Raw genomic sequence first — 19547 nt, forward strand, 5'->3', positions numbered from 1 at the left:
CTGTAGGTTGAAAGAGAGTCTCGAACCATGACACTACCACCTGTTCGGCACTGTCGCTCTGCAGGCTGATGGTTCCTGGTTCAAATCCCACTCCTGGTGTTAATACTAAAGGGATGGCCCTGACATAACAATCCAATAATAGAATGATCCAGAACACTTGCTTGCTGATAATATAGTGCATTAATAGAGCAGCGCGAGCAAAGTGCTTAGTTTAAGTGTCCTAAAGTGGCCCCGCGTACAAGTTACGGAAATGGAATCAGTTCGACGCGCAAGGCGCTGTGTTTTCCGGAGGATGCTTTTGGTTTGAACGTCAACATGTGACATTATGATTCCGCTCCAGTCGCAAAAATGAGCACGGAGATATATTACTGCGACGTCAGATTGACGTCGCCTCGTGCACGCGACGCGCGACGCCCGGCGCGCTGCCGCCGCTGCTGCTCAGTCGTTCCGCGTCCCCGTCTCACCCGCGGCCGCCCCCACTTTCTACAGTCTGTCCCACATCGGCCGCAAGGAAAAAAAAAAAAACAAGAGACCACAACAAAGGGCTTCGCGAGAGCGGCCCTCCCCTTTAAAGAGCCCGTCCCTTTAATGGCGCGAGCGCGCATGTCCGCCTGGCTCGCGCTGCGCGCTCTTCGCCTCGCCTCGCCGCTCAGCTCACACTCTGCTTCCCTCCTTGTCAATATGAGCGCGCCGATGTATTAATGCGGAGCGATGGGATTTCCGCAGACATGGCTGGGAAACGCGCTGCTGTGACGCTGCTCGTCCTCGCGGGCTTCTGCTCGCTCTCAGACGGTGAGTGCGGCGGCGGCGACGGCGGTGGTGCTGGACGCGGCGTTCGGGCAGCCTGCGTCGTCGTCGACTTGTCTTGTGTGTGCCTCCCCGTTTTTGTTTGTTTGTTTCTTTCTCTCTCTCTCTCTGTGGTGAGATCGTTGCGGAGCGGAGGTGGCGGAACATGGCCGGCGCTGCGCTGCGCTGCTCTGCTGTGGGCTCCTTCCTTCCCTCCTTCCCTCCCTCGCAGCGCCCGTTCAGGCGGCATCGATCTCGTGCTCGTTGTTTGTGCGGAAGCCGCGACGGCATCATTAATGTGTGTATGTGTGTGTGTATTTTTTATATATATATATATAATATATGACGTGTATGTATGTATGTGTACCTACCTACCTACCTGTGTGTGTCGTGAGTGTGTGTCGGCGCGCGTCTCCGAGGACACGACGATGTGCTGGATCATGATCACGTCGCGCGGGTTCCAAATCAAATGTCCGTGTTTGTTACGGTCTGGATTTGGGCTCACCGGGCGGTTCGCTCCGCTGCCCGCTTTACACACACACACACACACACACGCAGAGCTCGCGTACCGCAGCGTTGTGTGTGTGTGTGTGTGTGTGTGTGTGTGAGGCAGCGAGTGTACGATTTTGCACTGCAGCAGTGTGTGTCACACGGGAGCGCCGAAGCTCTGGCGGATGATGATGAGGAGGATGATGATGATGATGATGATAAGGGCGATGACGACTTTGCGCTTCGCTCCTCACCGATGACTGAAACACGACTAAGGTGATGACGCCGTGGGAACGGAGGATGTGGGGCCGCGTGAGGGGAAAACACATTTCGGAGCGATCCGTCTCTGCGCGTCGCGTGAAGCTGTGCACGGAGCTTACATTGGCGGATGTGCGCGTGCGCGCGCGCTCTAGCTTTGGACGACAACAGCCCTTCATTTCCATCGCCTCTTCACCCGCATCACGTGCAGGTGTACCTGTGTTAGGCCCCTATTTTACCATGTTATTGCCGTTCTCCTGTCACGGGGGCAGGCACATGCCCCCCACCCGCATAGTCCACTGTTCTTGTGCCTCAAACCTACGAGCAGACCTCAACTGCATTGCAAGGCCGCTTGTTCACGGTACGCGTACCGTACCCTGGTAAAGTAAGGCCCGGCTGGACCGGTCGTGTCTCCTGGGAGCTGCGAGCCGTCGCTGCCGTCACCCGGCCGCGTGGGCCCCGTGAGCGAGTGTGTGCGCACTGACGCGTTCGTGGTGTTCCAGGTGGGTTCAGCGGCCGACCTGTGACCGCTGATGCTCCTCTAGTGTTTGGGATCGATGCTCCGACTCTGCTGATAGCTGCTCTGTTGACTTTTACGCTCTGGGAGGGACTGGTGTGATTCTCTCTCTCTCTGTCCACACACACAGAGGTCATACATGGATTTGGTGTGTGTGTGTGTGTGTGTGTGTGTGTGTTGTCAGTCATTGGCAGCGACACTAATTTACAGGATACAGTTCAGATATGACTTGCTTGGGTAGCAGGTACTCTGTTTGCCTAGGATTGTCACCTTTAAATCTGATGGGTTCGAGTCCCACTCTTACTAGTACCCATGACATCGGGTTTATTATCTACCATTTATATATTTATCTGACACTTTTCTTCAATGGGACTTATTAAGCCACTTACAATTATTTACCCATTTATACAGCTGGGTAATTTTACTGGAGTAATTCGGGGTTAGTACCTTGCTCAGGGTTACTACAGCCGGAGGTGGAATCTGAACCTGCAGCCTTTAGGTCCGAAGGCAGCAGCAGCTCTGTCCACTGCTGCCATCCCTCATTTCATTTTAGCTCATGTTTTTTTTTTTTTTTTTTTTTCCCGAAGAAACTTATTGTTATTCCCTTTCAGAGATTTCCCTTCTGTGCAGCTAGGTAACTTTTACTAGAGTAATTTTAAGGTTAAGTCCTTTCCTAATGGGTACTGTGGAACCTTGGACTTCCAACTCCAGAGGCAGCGGGTCTAAACCACTACGCCACCTGCTGGCTGATGCTGCATGAACATCGTGCTGTGCAGATGGGTAAATCGTGGTAAAACGTATCAGCTAACGCCGTACCAAAAGGGTGCGGTAAATAAGGGCAGTAATCGCACGTGTCGTGTGACAACGAGCGGCGCGCTGTCGGTCGTTAAAACCGCGAAATGCCTCGTCCTGAGCGACTCCCCAAAAGAAGCGGTTGATTTAAGTCGGCCGTGGAGCACATGTTTACGACGGGGCTCTGAAAGCGATCTGGCCGACGGCACAAGCGGCACGGCGCGTAAGCCGGCGTAAAATACCGCGGTGCTGCGCGTGTAAACGGGGCCCTGTGCGGTGGCTGCCTGCCAGCCATCAGAGCCGTGCGTTCGGGCACAGCAGACTAAAGTGACAGCGCAAGTCTGGGTCCTTTGTCATGGAAATGAGGGTGGCAGGGGGTCTCTATTGCGCCTGGCATGGGCCAAACAGCTGCCTCGCGTGTGTGTGAAGATGGCTTTGCCTGCAGCCTCAATGGGGACGCCTCTTAGTTGTGCTGCGGACGTCAGTGGAAGATGGCAGCCGGCTGCTTTTGCGCCGCTCGACACTCGCGGCTCTGCCCAAGGGGGCTCCGCGGGGTGTGTGCGGCGCCATCCGGCGTTTCCGCACCCTCCTCACCTTTTCTCCGCGGGACGGCTGGCTCTCGTCACCGTGATGCTTTTTCGATAAACCCGGCGGTGCAGGCCTCTCCCCCCCCCACACACACCACTCTTACTTCTTCGCTGTGCTCCCATTACAGCGTGGACTGAGGTTATTCCGTTGACGTTGGCGCCTAAGTGCCTCTTTCCGACCGATTGTATAAAACGCGGTACAGGTGCCGCCAGGGAGGCTGAACGGAAGAAGAGAAGTGCAGAATGGTGTTTTGATTTGGATGGGGGGTGTAAACAAATATCGGGCCCCCACCTTGTATCAAAGCAGAGCTTTAAGAGCCTCTTATTTCCTAAATGGAATAACGTGGCGGAGGTGAGACTTTGTTCATCATAAATGTCTACAGGCGTCCGGCCGTTCGGTTTTATTCTTCTCTTCTCTCCATATGGCCACCTTGGGTGTTGCGTACCAGTGCCGTGTGCTAAAAAGTGAGCATCCGGTACTGTGACGTTTAATTCTCATCTTCGTCAAATTATAATATTCTAAAGAATATGTATATGAGGTGTTCAGGAGCTTAGTCTTGAGCGTTGAAGTGCCAAAAATGTAATGATTGTAACTGCTGATTGTTGCCTTTATTTATCGATTTATTGTAGAAGCTCTAAATAATTGAGAGAAGGGTTTTTCTGAAAACGTGGAGCTCTACCAATGCGAGTGGCTGATTGGAATAAAAGCGCTCGGTCTGAGACGAGTTACGTTGGGGGCGGCTGGTAGTACGGTGGTTAGAGCTCCTGCTTTTGGACCCGAAGCTCATGCCTTTGAATCCCACAACTAGCTGCGGTGCCCTTGTACAAGGTACTTACCCTGAAATTGCTCCAGTAAGATTATCCAGCTGTACAAATGGGTAAGTAATCGAGTCGCTTCGGAGAAAAGTGTCAGATACGTGTGATTTCGGCCGCTTCGGACGATGAGCAGCGAGGAGAAACGGGAGGGGAACGCATGCCGGGACTTGGATGTTGTCGGGTTCTGCTCCGTGCCGCTCCCGTGTCACGGCTTGCCATGCGGAAGGCACGCGTGAGGGGGAAGCGCCTCCGTTTGTCTGCGCGCTGGCTCCTCCTTCCATTGATACCCTCTCTGTTTGACTTTGTGACATTTTTCCCTTCGCCGGTTAGAAGAGAACCCGGCAGGGAAGGACGGGAGCGCCGCCGTACGGAAGACTCCGCGGGGAGCGTCGCGTGGAGCCGAGGACGACTTCCGAGCTCGAACGGCCTTTTGCGAACGCGGCTCGTGCGGGCCGGCCGGTGACGCCGGCGCTGCGATCGCGCTCCATCTTTCGCGGGGGGTGTGCGGCAGCGGCTGGCTGTAGGTCTTTGGTGAGATGAGGTGAAGGGTGGCGGTAAACACCCGCTGCTGATTAACTTGGCGAGGAACGATGGCGGCGCGGCATCGCGCTTCCGCCTCCGGGAGCCAGAGTTTGCACCCTTGGGGGGTGCGGTTTGGGAGTCGGCGACGGACGCGTCACGCTCCGCGTCTTGCTCCGTGGGGGTGGCGAAGCCCCCGGCGCCAGTGGGCGCGGAGCACAGCCCACCTCTGAAGTCCACGGTACACACCTCACAAAGGGTTGCGCTCGCTTTGTTTTGCGGTTGTTTATTATTAAAGTAGGATTTTTAACTTCTTACAGGTTGCATTGTGGTAAACAGTGATTTTTAGAAATTAGTGTCACGATTTGCCCCCTTGTCGGTTTCCTCGTGGTTGCTTACCCAGTTCTCGTGTGTCGCTGGAAATGCACACACCCGCTCCAGTGTGTATGCTGAGTTGCTGAAAGGGGCGGGGAAGGTGGGGCAACCTGGTCTACAGGATTTTTTTTTTATTGCTCAACCTTCTCAAACATTTTGATTGAATGTGTGGCATGATTCACATCATGTTCAACCAGAATGGTTGGCTGACAGCTCAGCTCAGCGTTTCTGCCAGGCCTGCTCTACGCACTGCACGACTCCTCGGGCCAAGGAACGAGCCTGGGGGCGGGGGGGGGACGTGTCCCGATTCGCACCGGTGGACCTGCGGGTGTCCGGTCAAGTGGACCCCGAGTGTTCCGGTGAGCAGGGAGGGAAGAGCCGTGTCGTCGGGGCCACTTTAGGGGTACCGTGCCGGATCGCCGCGTGAGGATTTCCGCTAAAAGACAGACTTGTACCATCCTGTCCCCGAAACTTCCCAGCATGCCAAGTTGTGACAGCATGATTCGATTGTTTATCGTAATTATAGCGGGAAAAGGTTGAGAAAAATTGGACGATCAACAAGCAACATGTAACCGAGCCAGGAGTCGTGGTGAAGACATGATGATCGACTATCTGCCATGTTTTGGAAACACAGCTGACAGTTTTTAAACAGAGCACTGAAGTGATGAAAATAAAAAGTAGATAAATTGGGGGGGGGGGGTTAAATTAGAAGACCTGGGAACAATAATTCTGTGGACGGGAAGTGAAATTGAGGGTTTGATCATAAACGACACAAGTCTGGTCTGAGGTGGTTAAAAAAAAAAAAAAAAAAAAAGAGCTGATGTTCAGCAACGCTGAAACATTCTCAGACTCACCTTTTGCCTTGTGGCAGTCATTGAGAACTTAGGAAAATTAGGACAATTCTAAGAATTAACCTGGTTTTTTTTTTTTTTTTTAATTTTGTTGTGGAGTGAAATTGAAATGCGTTTTTGTGCCAAGCCATAAATTGGCAGGAAAAGGCACCCAAACAGAACAGGAATGTGGGACGAGCCTAACTGCCCACTTCTGGTGTTCGCAGCTCGTGTCTGGTGTTCCTCGGCGATGGTGATCAGTACCAAGATGACAAATGTTGCGCGTGTTACGGGATGAATCGCTCGATAGGAATTTGTGGCAAATACATTTTTACTTTTTTTTTTTTTTTTTTTTTTAATCTAGCTCAAAGAATAAAGTGGTGTGTGTTTTTATCACAGCTGTGTCCAAGATTTATTCTCCCCCCGAAAATTAAGTGAGAATAAATCAAAGGACATCTGTATTATAAAGATTTAATTGATCATGTAGGTAAAGTTTTAACTTCTGGCCACTTGCAAAACGTAGAGATCCTTATGTGATGAGTCAGTGAGCAGTCAGAGTTCAATAGTAGGTTGTGTAGATGCCCCCCCCCCCCCCCCCCAGTAATTTTAGCTGTAGTGTTAAAGTTATGCAGAGTGTTTGTCTTTATAGAACCTAACCGGATAATAAATCAAGGGACATCTGTGTTGTTAACATTTAGACTGTAGTTTAATGGTAAAAGAGACTTTGGATGTAAGGGAAAAATACAGTAAGTTGTGTTCGGATGGTATTTACCTGCTGCTTTGCGTAGCCTGTTAAACCAAGTTATTTTAAGTGCAGTATGTTATAATATACACTTGGCAAGGAGGTGGTATCATGGTTGCCCTTGCAGGACCAGCAGTGTTCAAGTCCCACCTCCTGCTGGAGTACCCTTGGTCAGGTACTTCCCCTGCATCGGTACGGTAAAAGTGACCCACGTGCATAATGGGTAAATCGTTGCAAGTTGCTTCGGAGAAAAGTGTCAGCTGAATAAATTTTAAAAATGTGCCACGGTATCGCTGCACAAGAGAACGTTTAAACTTTGCTCTCGGTTCCATTACTCATTCTGCGTGGTATTGTACCGCGTCCTGCGGAGTACTTTGTTCCTATCGAACCGGTCCTTCGCTGCCTGCGTGCTGCGTCTCCCGCGTGCGCGAGGCAGCGCCGCACCCCCTCCCCGTGGAAGGTTTTGTGTGCGTGTGTGTGAGAGAGGGAGAGAGAGAGATACTTAAATTGGCTGCACGGCACCTTGGCAGATTTTTCTTTTAGAGGAACGCTGAAGCTTAATTTCGTTAAACGCGAGTTATTGAAAGGCCTCGAAGTAAGGAAGCCAAAATAAACTACAAGTTAGTTCAGATCAGATACGCCGTCGCCAAACGTTTTCCTTCGACTGGCCACGATTACAGTTATTTCCTGGTAAATGTTTACAGAATTAGACATTGTTTAACACGCAGCAGATTGGGTCGTGGTTCCAGCGGTCGCCCTGCGGTCAGAGGAGGCCGGTTTGAATCCCCGCTCTCGCCGCGGTACCCGGATCACGGGGCTCGTCCTCAACGAACGGCCCCGAGAGCACTTCTCCGCTCTACGAATGGATCGTTTTAAGTAGCGGAGGAAACGAACCTCCTGTAAGGTCCTTGGGGGAATGCACCGATAATGCGGTCGCCGTTCACCATTTGCGAAGGTAAAGGTGCAGATGGCCGCGAATTCCAGGAACCGCATGTTTTCGGCGGCGGCGTTTCTGCAACGTGTGCATCGTGCTCCGGAAAGGCGACCGAAGGGGAAAAAACGTGTCAAAATTATCGAAATTATACTGACATCAAAGCATACCGGGGCGTGTTTTCTCATGCCCGTTGGACAGAAACCCGAGAAGTTAAGACGTGTGTGTGTGTGTGTCTCGGAGAGAGAGAGAGAGAGAGAGAGAGACCATGGTTGAACAGCTGAGGTCAGGGTCAAGTCGAGCCTGTCTGACTCTGAGGAAAACAGGGTACTTCTACCATGGCGATGTTTGTTGCCCATCAACAGAATGGGCTGAGTGGGTGGGGGCTTGGGGGGCTTAATTGCCCAAGTAGACGCAGTGGCCTCCCTACGACCTACCCTGGAAACTCTTATTGTGTTAGGTGACCGCAGACCGGCTCGATGCTTTCCTGCGTCTCGTTGTCTGCTCGTCCCTCCATTTGTTTCCGTTTTTTTTTTTTTTTTTTTTTTTTTAACCGTTCGAGTGCTCTGCCTTTTTCGAAATTATATTTCTCCCCGTTTTGGGAACGAAGATGTTTTGCCCGCCTGGAGATGGACTACTCCTGCAGTATACTCATCATACTCATCGTGACGAGGCTGATCGGGTTGCTTCGGCACAGGTCCACATGTGAAATGGATGTAATTGGTGACTGTGTTGCTTACCTTGACCTTACCCTGTTTATGAAGTAAAACTAGTAGTTTTTTTTTTTTTTTTTTTTTTCTTCAATGTTTAGTCTGATTTTTTAAATTTAATCAGAGGAATGTAATCATTAAATTTAATCAGTAAATGTAATAAATAAGCGTCGCATCATTGTGTGAGAACTGAACCCAGGAGATGCAGTGGCAGTGAGGTCCAAACCCGCTGGTTTCGGTGGTTCTTTGCGTTTTTATTATGTGGTGGTGATGATAAAATCGACAGGAGATCCTCCTTCAAGACCCAAAAAAGAGGGATTTTGTCCCCTGTGCTGAGATGTGCATTTTAAAAAGAGGGCAGCCACTCTTAAGGGTGAAGGGTACATGTAAAGGGTAAGGGGAGCTGGACTTCTTTCTTTTCCTTTCTCTCTCTGAAGGACAGTATTTTGTGCGAACACCCGTCACGGTGGTGATCGGCGCTGCAATTTGCACTCGAAACGGTCGGGAAACGCTCGGCGGCGTCATTCTTGGCGGCGATGATGGGGTCGACGGAGCACTTCCTCCCCTGGCTTTCATACGCGTATTACACGAGGGAATCGGGGTTGGGGGGAGGGGGGGGGGGGGCAGCTGTTTCCCCCAGAAGTGTTTTCTTGTCTTAATCTCTTCCCTCTTCTTGAATTACAAAAAAAGCACATTGAAATGCGCAAGTGGAGGAGATTCTCTCCCTCTTGCTAAGACTCTGCTGGCGCCTGCTTGGCCGGCTAAACCCCCCCCCCATTGACTTGCAAACTCGGGCCCCTGTGGTGGGGGGGGGGTATGAATAAGGTGGCGTGAAAGGTAATTGCCGGGGAGGGAATGTTTATTCACTGATCACTCCTCCCCTCTCTCTTTCACTCTTATTACCATGAAGAGCAGCGAGAAATATTGCATCATAGAAGTACCGTAGTACTGGGAATTTTACTTGATTCATGTTGCGGGAGGCTCTGCGCTGTGTAGCGAGTTGGACTTGAGCCCAAACGGGAGAGAGTGCGGTGCGGATCCCACGCTCGACACGGGGTGTCCTCCACCCCCGCGTGCCGGGCGTGTGCTCTGCGCTCCCTCCGCGTCGCATCCTCGCCGCACAGCGCTTCCCTTCCGCTTCCTTCAGCCGACCGAGCGAAACGAGAACCGACTGGATCCTCTCGAAGGCCGCGAAATGCTGACCTCGCGAAGCTCTAAACCCCGTCTCCCCCTCTTTAAGTCAAAGTCTAGACTGGGTTTAATGATGGTGGCTGCAGCTGGTCTCTCGGTGGGTCCCCGCAGCTGGGGGTTAAACGCACTAAGCTCCTTTTGTCACCCTTACGGCTGTCTGTTGGCCCCCCGCACCCCCCCCAGCCCTCCGTTTGGCCTTCGGCGGCCCAGCGGGTCGCGGGATCTGTGAAAAGGGCGCGGGCGCTTTGCGCGCACGAGCGCGTCCCGCCCGCCGCTCGCGTCGTTCCCGCTGTCGTGTCACGGGCGCCAACGTGCGAACGCCTGAAGCGCCCCGTTCCGGGGTCCGCGCTCGCCGAGGCTCCTTGTCTCCATAGCAATAGCCCATCGCGTTCGGTACATTTCTTGAGCGATTTCTCGCCTTCTGGGACTCGTTTCCATCCTCCGCCAACACGGCCTTCCAAGATGAATGACTTGCCGTGCTCCGTACTCTGTTTCCAGACCGAGTTTCAGGCAGCGCCGCATGTTACCTTATTAGATCGTTCAGCTGTGTACATGGGACTGCTGGGAGCGGTTGGCACTGCTCCCTTTGGACCCAAAGGTCACAGGTTCGATCCTCACCTCCAGCTGTAGTATCCTTGAGCAAGCAACTCCTTACCCTAAATCACTGCAGTAAAGTTACCCAGCTGTATAAATGGGTAAATAATTGGGAATAGACTAACATTAAGTCGCTTTGGAAGAATAAATAGAGGTGAAGACTGCAGTCGTCCACCATGTGATGTATCGGGACACTGAAAAACTATCCGGCTGTATGTTTGCTGAAGCAGTTGAAGTTATTTACCATATTCGGTGTTGGAAAGACCTGCTGGGGTGGGATTTGAATGTCCCGACTCCCAAGTAAAATCCGTTTGGCAGGTGCACCAGCTCCAGCCCTGAAGTTCCGGCATCCTGCACGTTTTCGGGAAAGCATTTCGATGAGTTCCTGCGCGGCACCTGACCTTCCAGATAAGGGAGATGTGCCGTCCGGTTTGAGGAAACGGTTGCTCGGCGGTGCAGGCGAGCAAAAACCCGTACGCCGCGTGGCCCTTGAGCTCCGGAGCCGCACAACTCTGCCGTAATGCCTCCAAAACCCAGCCTGCCATCACTGCACCTTCGAAATGTCCTCTGACACGCTAAACAACCTGAAAGATCTGAAATGGTTCTTTATCTCCCGACAAGAAACTGGGACAAAACGCTCCTTGTTTGCACTGCATCGTCCTTTGAGGGCCTGACGACCGCACCCGGTCTCATTTTGCTCGGTGTGCGATGTTGTACACATGGGTGTTCCTCCCGCACGCCAAAGACAGGGTTCCCTAAACTGCCCGTGTGTGTGTGTGTGTGTGTGTGTGTGTGTGTGTGTGTGTGTGTGTGTGTGTGTGAGAGAGGCTGCCCTGCACTGGAATGGCATCCCCTCCAGGGTGTACCCTACCTCACACCCTTTGCTTCTAGGAAAGCCTTCGGATCACGGTGACCCTGTGACTTGGGCAAGTAGGCAGTGAAAAGGAGAACATATGGATGTTGACCCTTCCCCCATCTTCAGGGCTTTAACACACACACATGGGTTCTACAGGAAGTAGCGGAAGCTCCTAGTGTCACCGTCGTTCGTAGAATGACGCGCAGAAGCGATCACAGGCAGACCAGTGGAAGAAAAACGGGATGGTTGTGCCAAAGGAACCGTGAGCAGAGCGATGCCGACCGTACCCCGGTACGAGCGTGCGGACGGACGGTCTTGGAGCTCAACTGATCTTGCGTGGCTTTTGAAAGCGATCTTGCGAAATTACCGCCTCTCTTGCGGATCATCTTGCTGATCAACATCGTCTCGTGTCCAAGTAATGGACGCTTTACCGGAAAATGACCCAGAGGACAACTTCCCATTTCTCCATCAGTACCTCCCCCAGCCATTGATCTGCTCCTTGCATTTCAGCCATGTGCTCCATTGCTTTGTTTGCAGGAAACCCATAATCCATATGGGCCCTACAGAGGGTTTTCAGAATCAACATTTCCAATGTGATTATTTTGGACTTTTTTTGGGAACAAATGTATGATTTCCTGTGATGCAGCAGGTAACGCTGCCATCTCGCAGCACCTGGGCTGGAGTTGGTATGTTCTTGCTGTGTTCATGCGGGTTTCCTCCCGCACTCCGCACATTTGTGCTCTGCAGTTGCCTGTACGGAGGGGGTCGATGGGCGCACTCGATCGCCCTTCGGTAGACCGGCGTCACATCCAGGCTGTACTCTGCTTCATGCCCTGTGCTTCCGGGATAGACTCCGGACCACCGCAGGCTTGACCCGGACGAGATTATGAGGGATTGATTAGGAACGAATGAATGAAGGCGTGACTTCCTGACCCGCACCTTGTGTGCGTTCACAACTTTGACAGCTACTTGGGATGCGGAAGTTGGTTTCCACCGTTAAACGTTTTGAAGAAAATGTCAGCAGCCTAATGGGACAGTTTTGTTTTCCCCTCAGAGCAACTGAAAACAACCAGAGCAGAACAATAGAAGAAGCGTGTCACCGAGGCTCTCGAACCTCGGGACGCGTTGAGGCAGATGCGCGGAGCTTCTCGTGCGACGCGGTCGCGGAGTTGTTTTTCAGCCGTTATCAGGGCCTGGTCACCTCCCTTTAATGGACAGGAAATTCCTCATGCTAGCAAACCATTGTGAGGTTGGACATGGTCCACCTACAGTTCCTGGAACTTCTGTTTTCTGTGCTCAGGAACTGATGAGAAGTTGCCAGAAATGACCAGAAGTCATAATGTCCACCAGTAGGTTTCCCTGCAGTGTGTGTCACAATGCCTCCCACACAGTGTGTGTGCGCCAGCATAGCCTGCCTGTTGCATCTAGAAGCTCACGAAGCATTCCTAGGAAGTGGTCATCCTTGGCACCAAAGCCCTTCCTTTTATCTACATCTTGGTGACCGAGCTCCACAGATGAGCATCGTGTGCGCGTGTGTCTGTCGCCAAGCAGAGGCAAGTTTGTCGCATTTCGATGTTTAGTTCCAATGACTCTGTAAATCAGACGACCTCTGAAATGAGTCATTGCAGTAGATATGGATTTTTTTTTTTTTCCTTCTTTTGGGAGGGGGAAGAGCAGACAGTGGCTCCCTTGAAAGCTTAAATTGATTAAAACTCCTTGGCGAATGCAAGGCGAGCTCTCGATGGGTTGAGCTACATTTGAGCTAGACGGCGATCTGCGTGATGGAAGAGTCGAGAAAGGGGCCTTGAACACATTTGTATCTGAGTGAATGTAGTAGGAAAATGGTTCAAGCGCTCCTCGGATCTTCTGGACAAGGACTGAGGAGGTGCTAAAGATCTGCTTCCTTGAATCAGTTTCTTTCTCAGCTTTGCCTCCAGAATCTCTGCACCTAGTTAAGGTAGGGGACACACGGCCGAAGCAGAAGCGGCGGTGCCGGCATGTGTCGAGTCCCAGTCGTCTGCGGCGTGCTGTCCGGTCAGCAACCTTTCCCGCTGGGGTACATCGTGGAGCCTCAGCCCCTCCCAGCAGCTTGCGCCGTTTCTGCCCCCTGGTGGTCGGTGTCGGTGTTGCGGACTACAGCAGCATCGCTTTGGGCTAAAAGGCCTCGCCAAACAAAGAAATCGTGAGGCGTTAAAACTCGACGTCTGCTACGCTCCCATCCCTGCTTTCTCCTGCTCAGCTTGTGCCTTCCTCTTTCTTCCAGCTTTGAGGTGCAACTGCACGGTGTGCGAGAAGACCGGCTATGAGTGCGAGACAGACGGCGCCTGCATGGCCTCCATCTCCCACATCGAGGGCCAAGACCGCCACGTGCGCATCTGCATCGCGGAGGTCAACCTGGTGCCGCCGGGTCAGCCGATCTACTGCTTGAGCGCCGACGGGCTGCTCAACACACACTGCTGCTACACCGACTACTGCAACAGCGTCGATCTCAAGATCCCCCTGGGTGAGTCTACGCCCTGCGGCCGTAGGTATGAGCTGGACTCGGACCCGCGCCGGGGGGTCGTCGGTCGGCCTTTAGCGGAGGCGTAACGTTAAGTGTCGTTTCCCGGTGGGCTTGGCGCCGGCATCCGTTCCAGTGTGTTTCCCATCAGTCCTTCAAAGCAGGACTTCCAGGCACATGTAGTAAAAGTGGAGTGTTTCTTCCCCCCCCCAACGCTAAATATAGACCTCGTGCAAAGCATTTGCTCGCTTTAGTTACGGGTTAGAGCTCGGAGGCGTCGCCGTGCATCAACGTCGTCTCTTCTCCCTCCAGGAATCGCGGAAAAGCAAGCGGATCAAGGCTGGCTGGGGCCGGTGGAGCTCGTGGCCGTGATCGCAGGGCCCGTCTTCCTGCTGTGCGTGCTGCTCATCGTGGGCGTCTTCCTGTTCCAACACCACCAGCGCACCTACAGCCACCGGCAGCGATTGGACGTGGAGGACCCCTCCTGCGACCACCTCTATCTGGCCAAGGACAAGACGCTGCAGGACCTCATCTTCGACCTGTCCACCTCGGGCTCCGGCTCAGGTACCCTTGGGGCGTCGGCTCAGTATCGCACGTGAACTGCGGCTCCGCTGTGCCGCTCGCTTCGGCACGGCGTTCAAACTCCTCCTCAAAATGTTAGCGGAGCGGCGGTTCTGAACACGGAACCGGAACGAGAGTCCAGTCGTCACAGATCGCTGGACCAGGAAGACGTATAAACCACTAACATGCAGAAACGCCACACTGAGTAACAGGGCTTTATCGTGTGTGTGTATGTGGATTTTTTTTTTTTTTTTTTTTAAAAACACTCATTTCATACATCCATGTTAAGATGATACTAATGTAGAATAATATCCTAAATACAGTATAGTACTGCAGTTTTATTGGACTCTACTTATTAAGAAATGCTCCCCTTCTCCCTCAAAAAGTGTCCTGATGGGAATGACAACGGGAAAGTTTTGTCAACAAAGCACAGTCGCAGCTAGACGCCCAAACAGAGTGTGACCCGAAGGTTTATGAATAAATATGGGCGACCGTGGCACCACGGCACAGTGGTTGATGTTATGGTGCCGCAGGTGCAGCGCTCCTCCCTACGCCATCACAACACACACACAGAACAAGTAACGCTGTGATAAGGGTGACGGGACCGACCTCGTAAGTGCGGGTCGTTGTAACTGGAGGACCACTTGCGGTCAAGTTCCCGTAAAATCCCTGTTAATATGTCTGGGGCTCTAAAACCTGAACCAGCCTACGTTATAAATCTTGAAGTCTTAGCTGTGCTGCTATCGTGACCTGAGTTTTTCTTCCCTTCCCTCCCCCCCCGAAGGCCTGCCTCTGTTTGTGCAGCGCACCGTGGCTCGCACCATCGTGCTGCAGGAGGTCATCGGGAAAGGTCGCTTCGGAGAAGTGTGGCGCGGCAAGTGGCGGGGCGGCGACGTGGCCGTGAAGATCTTCTCCTCGCGCGAGGAGCGTTCCTGGTTCCGTGAGGCGGAGATCTACCAGACCATCATGCTGAGACACGAGAACATCCTGGGCTTCATCGCTGCTGACAACAAGGGTAAATGGAGCTGGTGCAATAGAACCCTAGCAGGGATGGGAAGTTTTCAGTGTGCATTGCCATCGTGCCACTATGTGTGTCTTTCGATCTCCAATGCTTGTCTGCCCCTTGCTCCTTTCCCAGACAACGGCACCTGGACCCAACTGTGGCTCGTCTCCGACTACCACGAGCACGGCTCCCTGTTCGATTACCTGAACCGCTACTCGGTCACCATTGACGGCATGATCAGACTGGCGCTGTCGGCCGCTAGCGGGCTGGCTCACCTGCACATGGAGATCCTGGGCACGCAGGGTGAGATGCCTCACAACCTTGACAAAGAGGTGTGATGACTTTAGGTGACCCATTTTGTCTGGGGAAGCAATTCCTCCCCCCACCCCCACATAAGACTATCGATCTGATCACCTCATAACAGGAACTTGGTTAAGGGGGTAATTTCATGGGGCGAAACAGTTAAGCAAGGGATGGTTGTACTGATAAAGCACTGCATGTCCAACGCAGGCAAACCGGGCATCGCCCATCGAGACCTCAAGTCCAAGAACATCCTGGTGAAGAAGAATGGGACTTGTGCTATTGCCGACCTGGGCTTGGCTGTCCGTCACGAGTCCATAACGGACACCATCGACATCGCCCCCAACCAGCGCGTGGGCACCAAGAGGTACGGACGTGTCTCCAAACACACGCACTGCTGCGCTCCAGCTAGAAAAAGACGCCCTTTTTCTCGGTCTCTCCAGTGTTGTATAGAAGGAGCCGGTACTATAGTGGGTACAGCTGCTGTCTTTGGATGCAAAGATCTCAGGTTTGAATCCTGCCTTCAGCTGTAGTACCCTTGAGTAAGGTACTTACCTCAAACTGCTTCAGTAGAATTACCCAGCTGTGTAAATGGGTAAAATCACCGTTAGTTGCTCTGGAGAAAAGCATCCGCTAAAAGAATAGATGTCAAGTGCAGAGGTTGGCGTTAAATGCCCTGTAAGCACCGACCTCGCGATAAGGGCACGCTGCGTGATGGCTAAATCGTTCTAAGTACACCGTCAGTCACTTTGTAGAAAAGTGTCAGATAAATAAATAATCCCTAGTGTCCACTGACACATTGAGGGCCACTCAGTCTTACCTTTCAGTCCCTCTTAAACATAGTGTTTTAAGTAGGGCCTCCGAAGGGGCAGTTGGGAGATTTCTGCATGGCAGGGACAGGAGTTTTCCCTCTCTTCCAGGTACATGGCTCCTGAGGTTCTGGACGAGACCATCAACATGCAGCATTTTGACTCGTTCAAGTGTGCCGACATCTACGCGCTGGGGCTCGTGTACTGGGAGATCGCTCGCCGCTGCAACGCCGGAGGTGAGACGTGACCGGAAACGGCGCGAACGGGTGGCCAACGGACACCGGACGCCGTGTGTCCTCCACAGGGCCGCAGCGTGTAGCGGCAGTGGTAACTTACACTGGTCCATAATAAGTGAATAAAATGTCTATGCAGTTAGTGGCAAAGAAAGCAATGTGAGATATTTACCCCCGTAAGTATGCCTATGACATCACAGAGCAGCTGATTTGTTAGGAACGCAGGTCTGAACGCAGCTGCTGTGTATTCTTTACTCCGGGCTGTTTAGGCTTCTTCTGTGCGACACCATTCACATCGAGCAGCGAATGGGCACTCTTTTCTCCGCTGCGTTCGTTTTGATGTACCCAAGTGCTAAAGATTGCTTTTTCAACATCTTTCCCCGATGAAACTTCGAAGAGACGCCACATTACTTGTTACGTTTCATCGCGAAGCGGCAGATTTTCGTCGCTGTGGAACGTTCTTTGTAGAACGTAGTGATTTACGGCCATAAATACTGCTGTGCTCACGGCGCAGTTCAGTTTGGATTTCTGAGCTCGTTTGGCTCCAAGAATCTCATCACTGGTTGTTATGCAGGTGTGTGTGTGTGTGTGTGTGTGTGTGTTAAGCTCTGCCATCACAGGTGCAATAATGCTGTGTCTGCATCCAGGTGTCCATGAGGAGTACCAGCTGCCCTACTACGACCTTGTGCCCTCAGACCCATCCATCGAGGAGATGAGGAAGGTTGTGTGTGACCAGAAGTTACGGCCCAATGTGCCCAACTGGTGGCAGAGCTACGAGGTAAAACCCAGTGTGCAGTCCCCCCCCCCCCCCTTTCCCAATTTCCCCTAATAATAAATTTTATAGCTGCTGTGTATATATAGCTTCTGGAAAATAAACTTGACGCCACTTCTAGCAGTACGTGAACGGAGCCTCAGAAAGACAAGACACCAGTGTTTTAATTAATGAAATGTGGCCCTCCGAGCCATCGGGTGACCAGCTGACCCGACCCGACCCGACCTGTGCGTCCCCCAACAGGCCCTGCGTGTCATGGGAAAGATCATGCGGGAGTGCTGGTACGCCAACGGTGCTGCCCGGCTCACGGCCTTGCGCATCAAGAAGACTCTGTCTCAGCTCAGCGTGCAGGAGGACGTCAAAATGTGACCGGCAGGAGCGGCACGCGTTTCTGGAAACGCACAAGAGACAAAACCTGCCAGTTCCCAAGTCGCAGTGGAAACTGTGACGAGGTCTACCTCGCGTTTGCAGCCAAAACTACTGAGTATCTCGTCCCACCCCCAGCCCCTAGAGACTACCCATACTCCTCGGTCCTACCCAAATGGGCCACCCACAAGTGGTAGCGCTAGTACTACTCCTCCTGTCCCGTCCCGTCCCGCTTCTCTGGTTCCTATGGCAGGAATTGTACAGCGATGACCTTTTTAATGTCTAAATTTCCCCACACAGCTATGCGAAAGACTTCTGAGATCAACACTGCATAAACCCATTTCTTTAGAGGTAGATTTTGGTGGATTTTAATTTATTTTTTTTTGTTCCTTTTCCCTCGGAGACTGTAGTGTATTGCTGTGGTGATAATGTGAAAGTTGCTGTAATTTTTACTTTTTGCTTGAGGTCAAGTGCCTCAAATGTACAGACAGGGTGTAGCAATGGCTGCCGAGGCCGTCTCGAAAATGTATGTTGATGCTCCGCGTCGATCGTGCCCGCGCGCGTCCCGAAGCGGGTACGCCGGGACACGAGCGCACGGCGACAAGTCGGTCCGGGGTTGCCCTGGAACAGAGCAAATAATTGCACTGTCTGCGCTGATGGTAGACAAAGCTGTGCACATTTAAAGTGCGAGATGGAAATGGATTTTTAGTCCTTATTTAATCGTCGTTTATAACCAGTTTGACCGTTTATATTTTGCGTTCTTATAAATCAAGCTGAGACTGTACAAAGGAGGTCATTCATGAGCACGCTGGCTATTTATAGTCACGACGCCACCCATGGAGTCGGAAAAATGGCAGAAATGAAAGCATGTCTTTCCTGCTTTACAAGGTGCTCACGCGTCACTGTAGCCTGTTCTCTCGGAGCGCCGTAACATCTGTGCCGGGCCTTTCCGAGCGGAGCTGCGGCCCGTGAGGTCGCGTCCGATGCCACGGGGCTCCTCCGAGATTCGTCGGAAGTGGTTTCGTACCCGTGCAGAATTGTCCGCCACGTTGCTTCGCCGACTGGAAATGGGGAGTTTCTTGGGTCGGGACGTGAACTTCGAGTCTGAGGATGATGCTTTAGTGACGAGGAAGAGCACTGACGGGCGGGTCCTCGCCGGGGGGGGGGTTGGATGTAGCCGAAAGACGGAAGACTCGAGCCTGTATCTGCCGCCAGTGTGGCCGCTTGTTGTGCGAGAGCGCGGTCCACGTTGCGCTGGAAACGTGCTTCTGGAAGAACATAGAAAACACTGATATAGCCACTGCAGAGAAGAAAAACGCACGAATTGTAACTCAGGCTCAAAGTGCTGCTATTGTTTCGAATGAAATCACTTCACCCTTTATTTACTGATGGTGTCCAACACACTGAGCAGATGTGTATGACTATTAAATGACAATTTAATGTCTTTGTACAATACCTGTAATCTGTATATAGATGCTACACGTTTTAACTCACCCGAAAGACTACTGTATGATAGTTTTATTAGGAAAAGGAGAAAAAAAAAAGCCCTTCCCACCCAGTCAGATACAAGGTACAACTTATCTTAATAAACAGAACATTAACAGCTTCACTGGTACTATTTATTTTAGATGCTTTTGGTCTATTGTTTGTATTCAAAAGTTTTGCCTCTGATCCTTCAGTGAGAAGTTCATTATGACTTCTGTAACTACAGTATAGCTTTTTCACTGCCTGCTTCTCCTTTAAAGTGCTTCGTTTTGGTAAATATCAGTATGCCGAATTATTCCTTTTTTTGATTTTTGTGAAAACTTTTTTCCTCTTCAGTGAACACTAATTCTCACCCACTTTTTCTTTTTTTTTTGTCATCATTGAGAACTTGATGCTTCTGTTGATCTATTTTGATATCATAGGATGTTAATTCTGAAGCTTCCTGGGGACATGAAGCTACAATTTCAGCTGTAATATTAGGCTCCTGCTGGTAAACTCATTTATATTGTCATTCATTGCAGGGGA

General features: G+C 51.8%; 1 protein-coding gene across 3 annotated transcripts; it reads left to right on the plus strand.

The window, feature by feature from the left end:
• The first annotated feature begins 407 nt into the window (after window positions 1-407).
• acvr1ba (activin A receptor type 1Ba) lies at window positions 408-19142 on the plus strand. Of its 3 annotated transcripts, none has more exons than XM_018760419.2 (9): window positions 410-792; window positions 13257-13496; window positions 13806-14057; window positions 14839-15069; window positions 15193-15360; window positions 15568-15724; window positions 16278-16402; window positions 17047-17177; window positions 17415-19142. In XM_018760419.2, the coding sequence occupies exons 1-9, from the start codon at window positions 702-704 to the stop codon at window positions 17538-17540; spliced, it is 1521 nt and encodes a 506-aa protein (XP_018615935.1). In that variant the 5' UTR covers window positions 410-701; the 3' UTR covers window positions 17541-19142. The 3 variants fall into 3 exon arrangements, with proteins under 3 accessions (XP_018615934.1, XP_018615935.1, XP_018615936.1); XM_018760420.2 differs by lacking the exon at window positions 410-792 and adding an exon at window positions 13124-13175; XM_018760418.2 differs by having other exon boundaries at window positions 408-792; window positions 14839-15360.
• The last annotated feature ends 405 nt before the right edge of the window (window positions 19143-19547 follow it).

The sequence above is a fragment of the Scleropages formosus genome, chromosome 19 (genome assembly GCF_900964775.1).
Source record: "Scleropages formosus chromosome 19, fSclFor1.1, whole genome shotgun sequence".
Taxonomy (NCBI): domain Eukaryota; kingdom Metazoa; phylum Chordata; class Actinopteri; order Osteoglossiformes; family Osteoglossidae; genus Scleropages; species Scleropages formosus.

What these genes read in the sequence shown, in the direction of transcription:
- acvr1ba (XM_018760418.2), top strand. Translation starts at nt 702, where the DNA reads ATGCGGAGCGATGGGATTTCCGCAGACATGGCTGGGAAACGCGCTGCT. An exon ending in CTTCTGCTCGCTCTCAGACG is followed by an intron (nt 793 to 13,256) that starts GTGAGTGCGGCG and finishes TCTTTCTTCCAG; the next exon opens with CTTTGAGGTGCAACTGCACG. An exon ending in GGAGATCCTGGGCACGCAGG is followed by an intron (nt 15,361 to 15,567) that starts GTGAGATGCCTC and finishes TGTCCAACGCAG; the next exon opens with GCAAACCGGGCATCGCCCAT.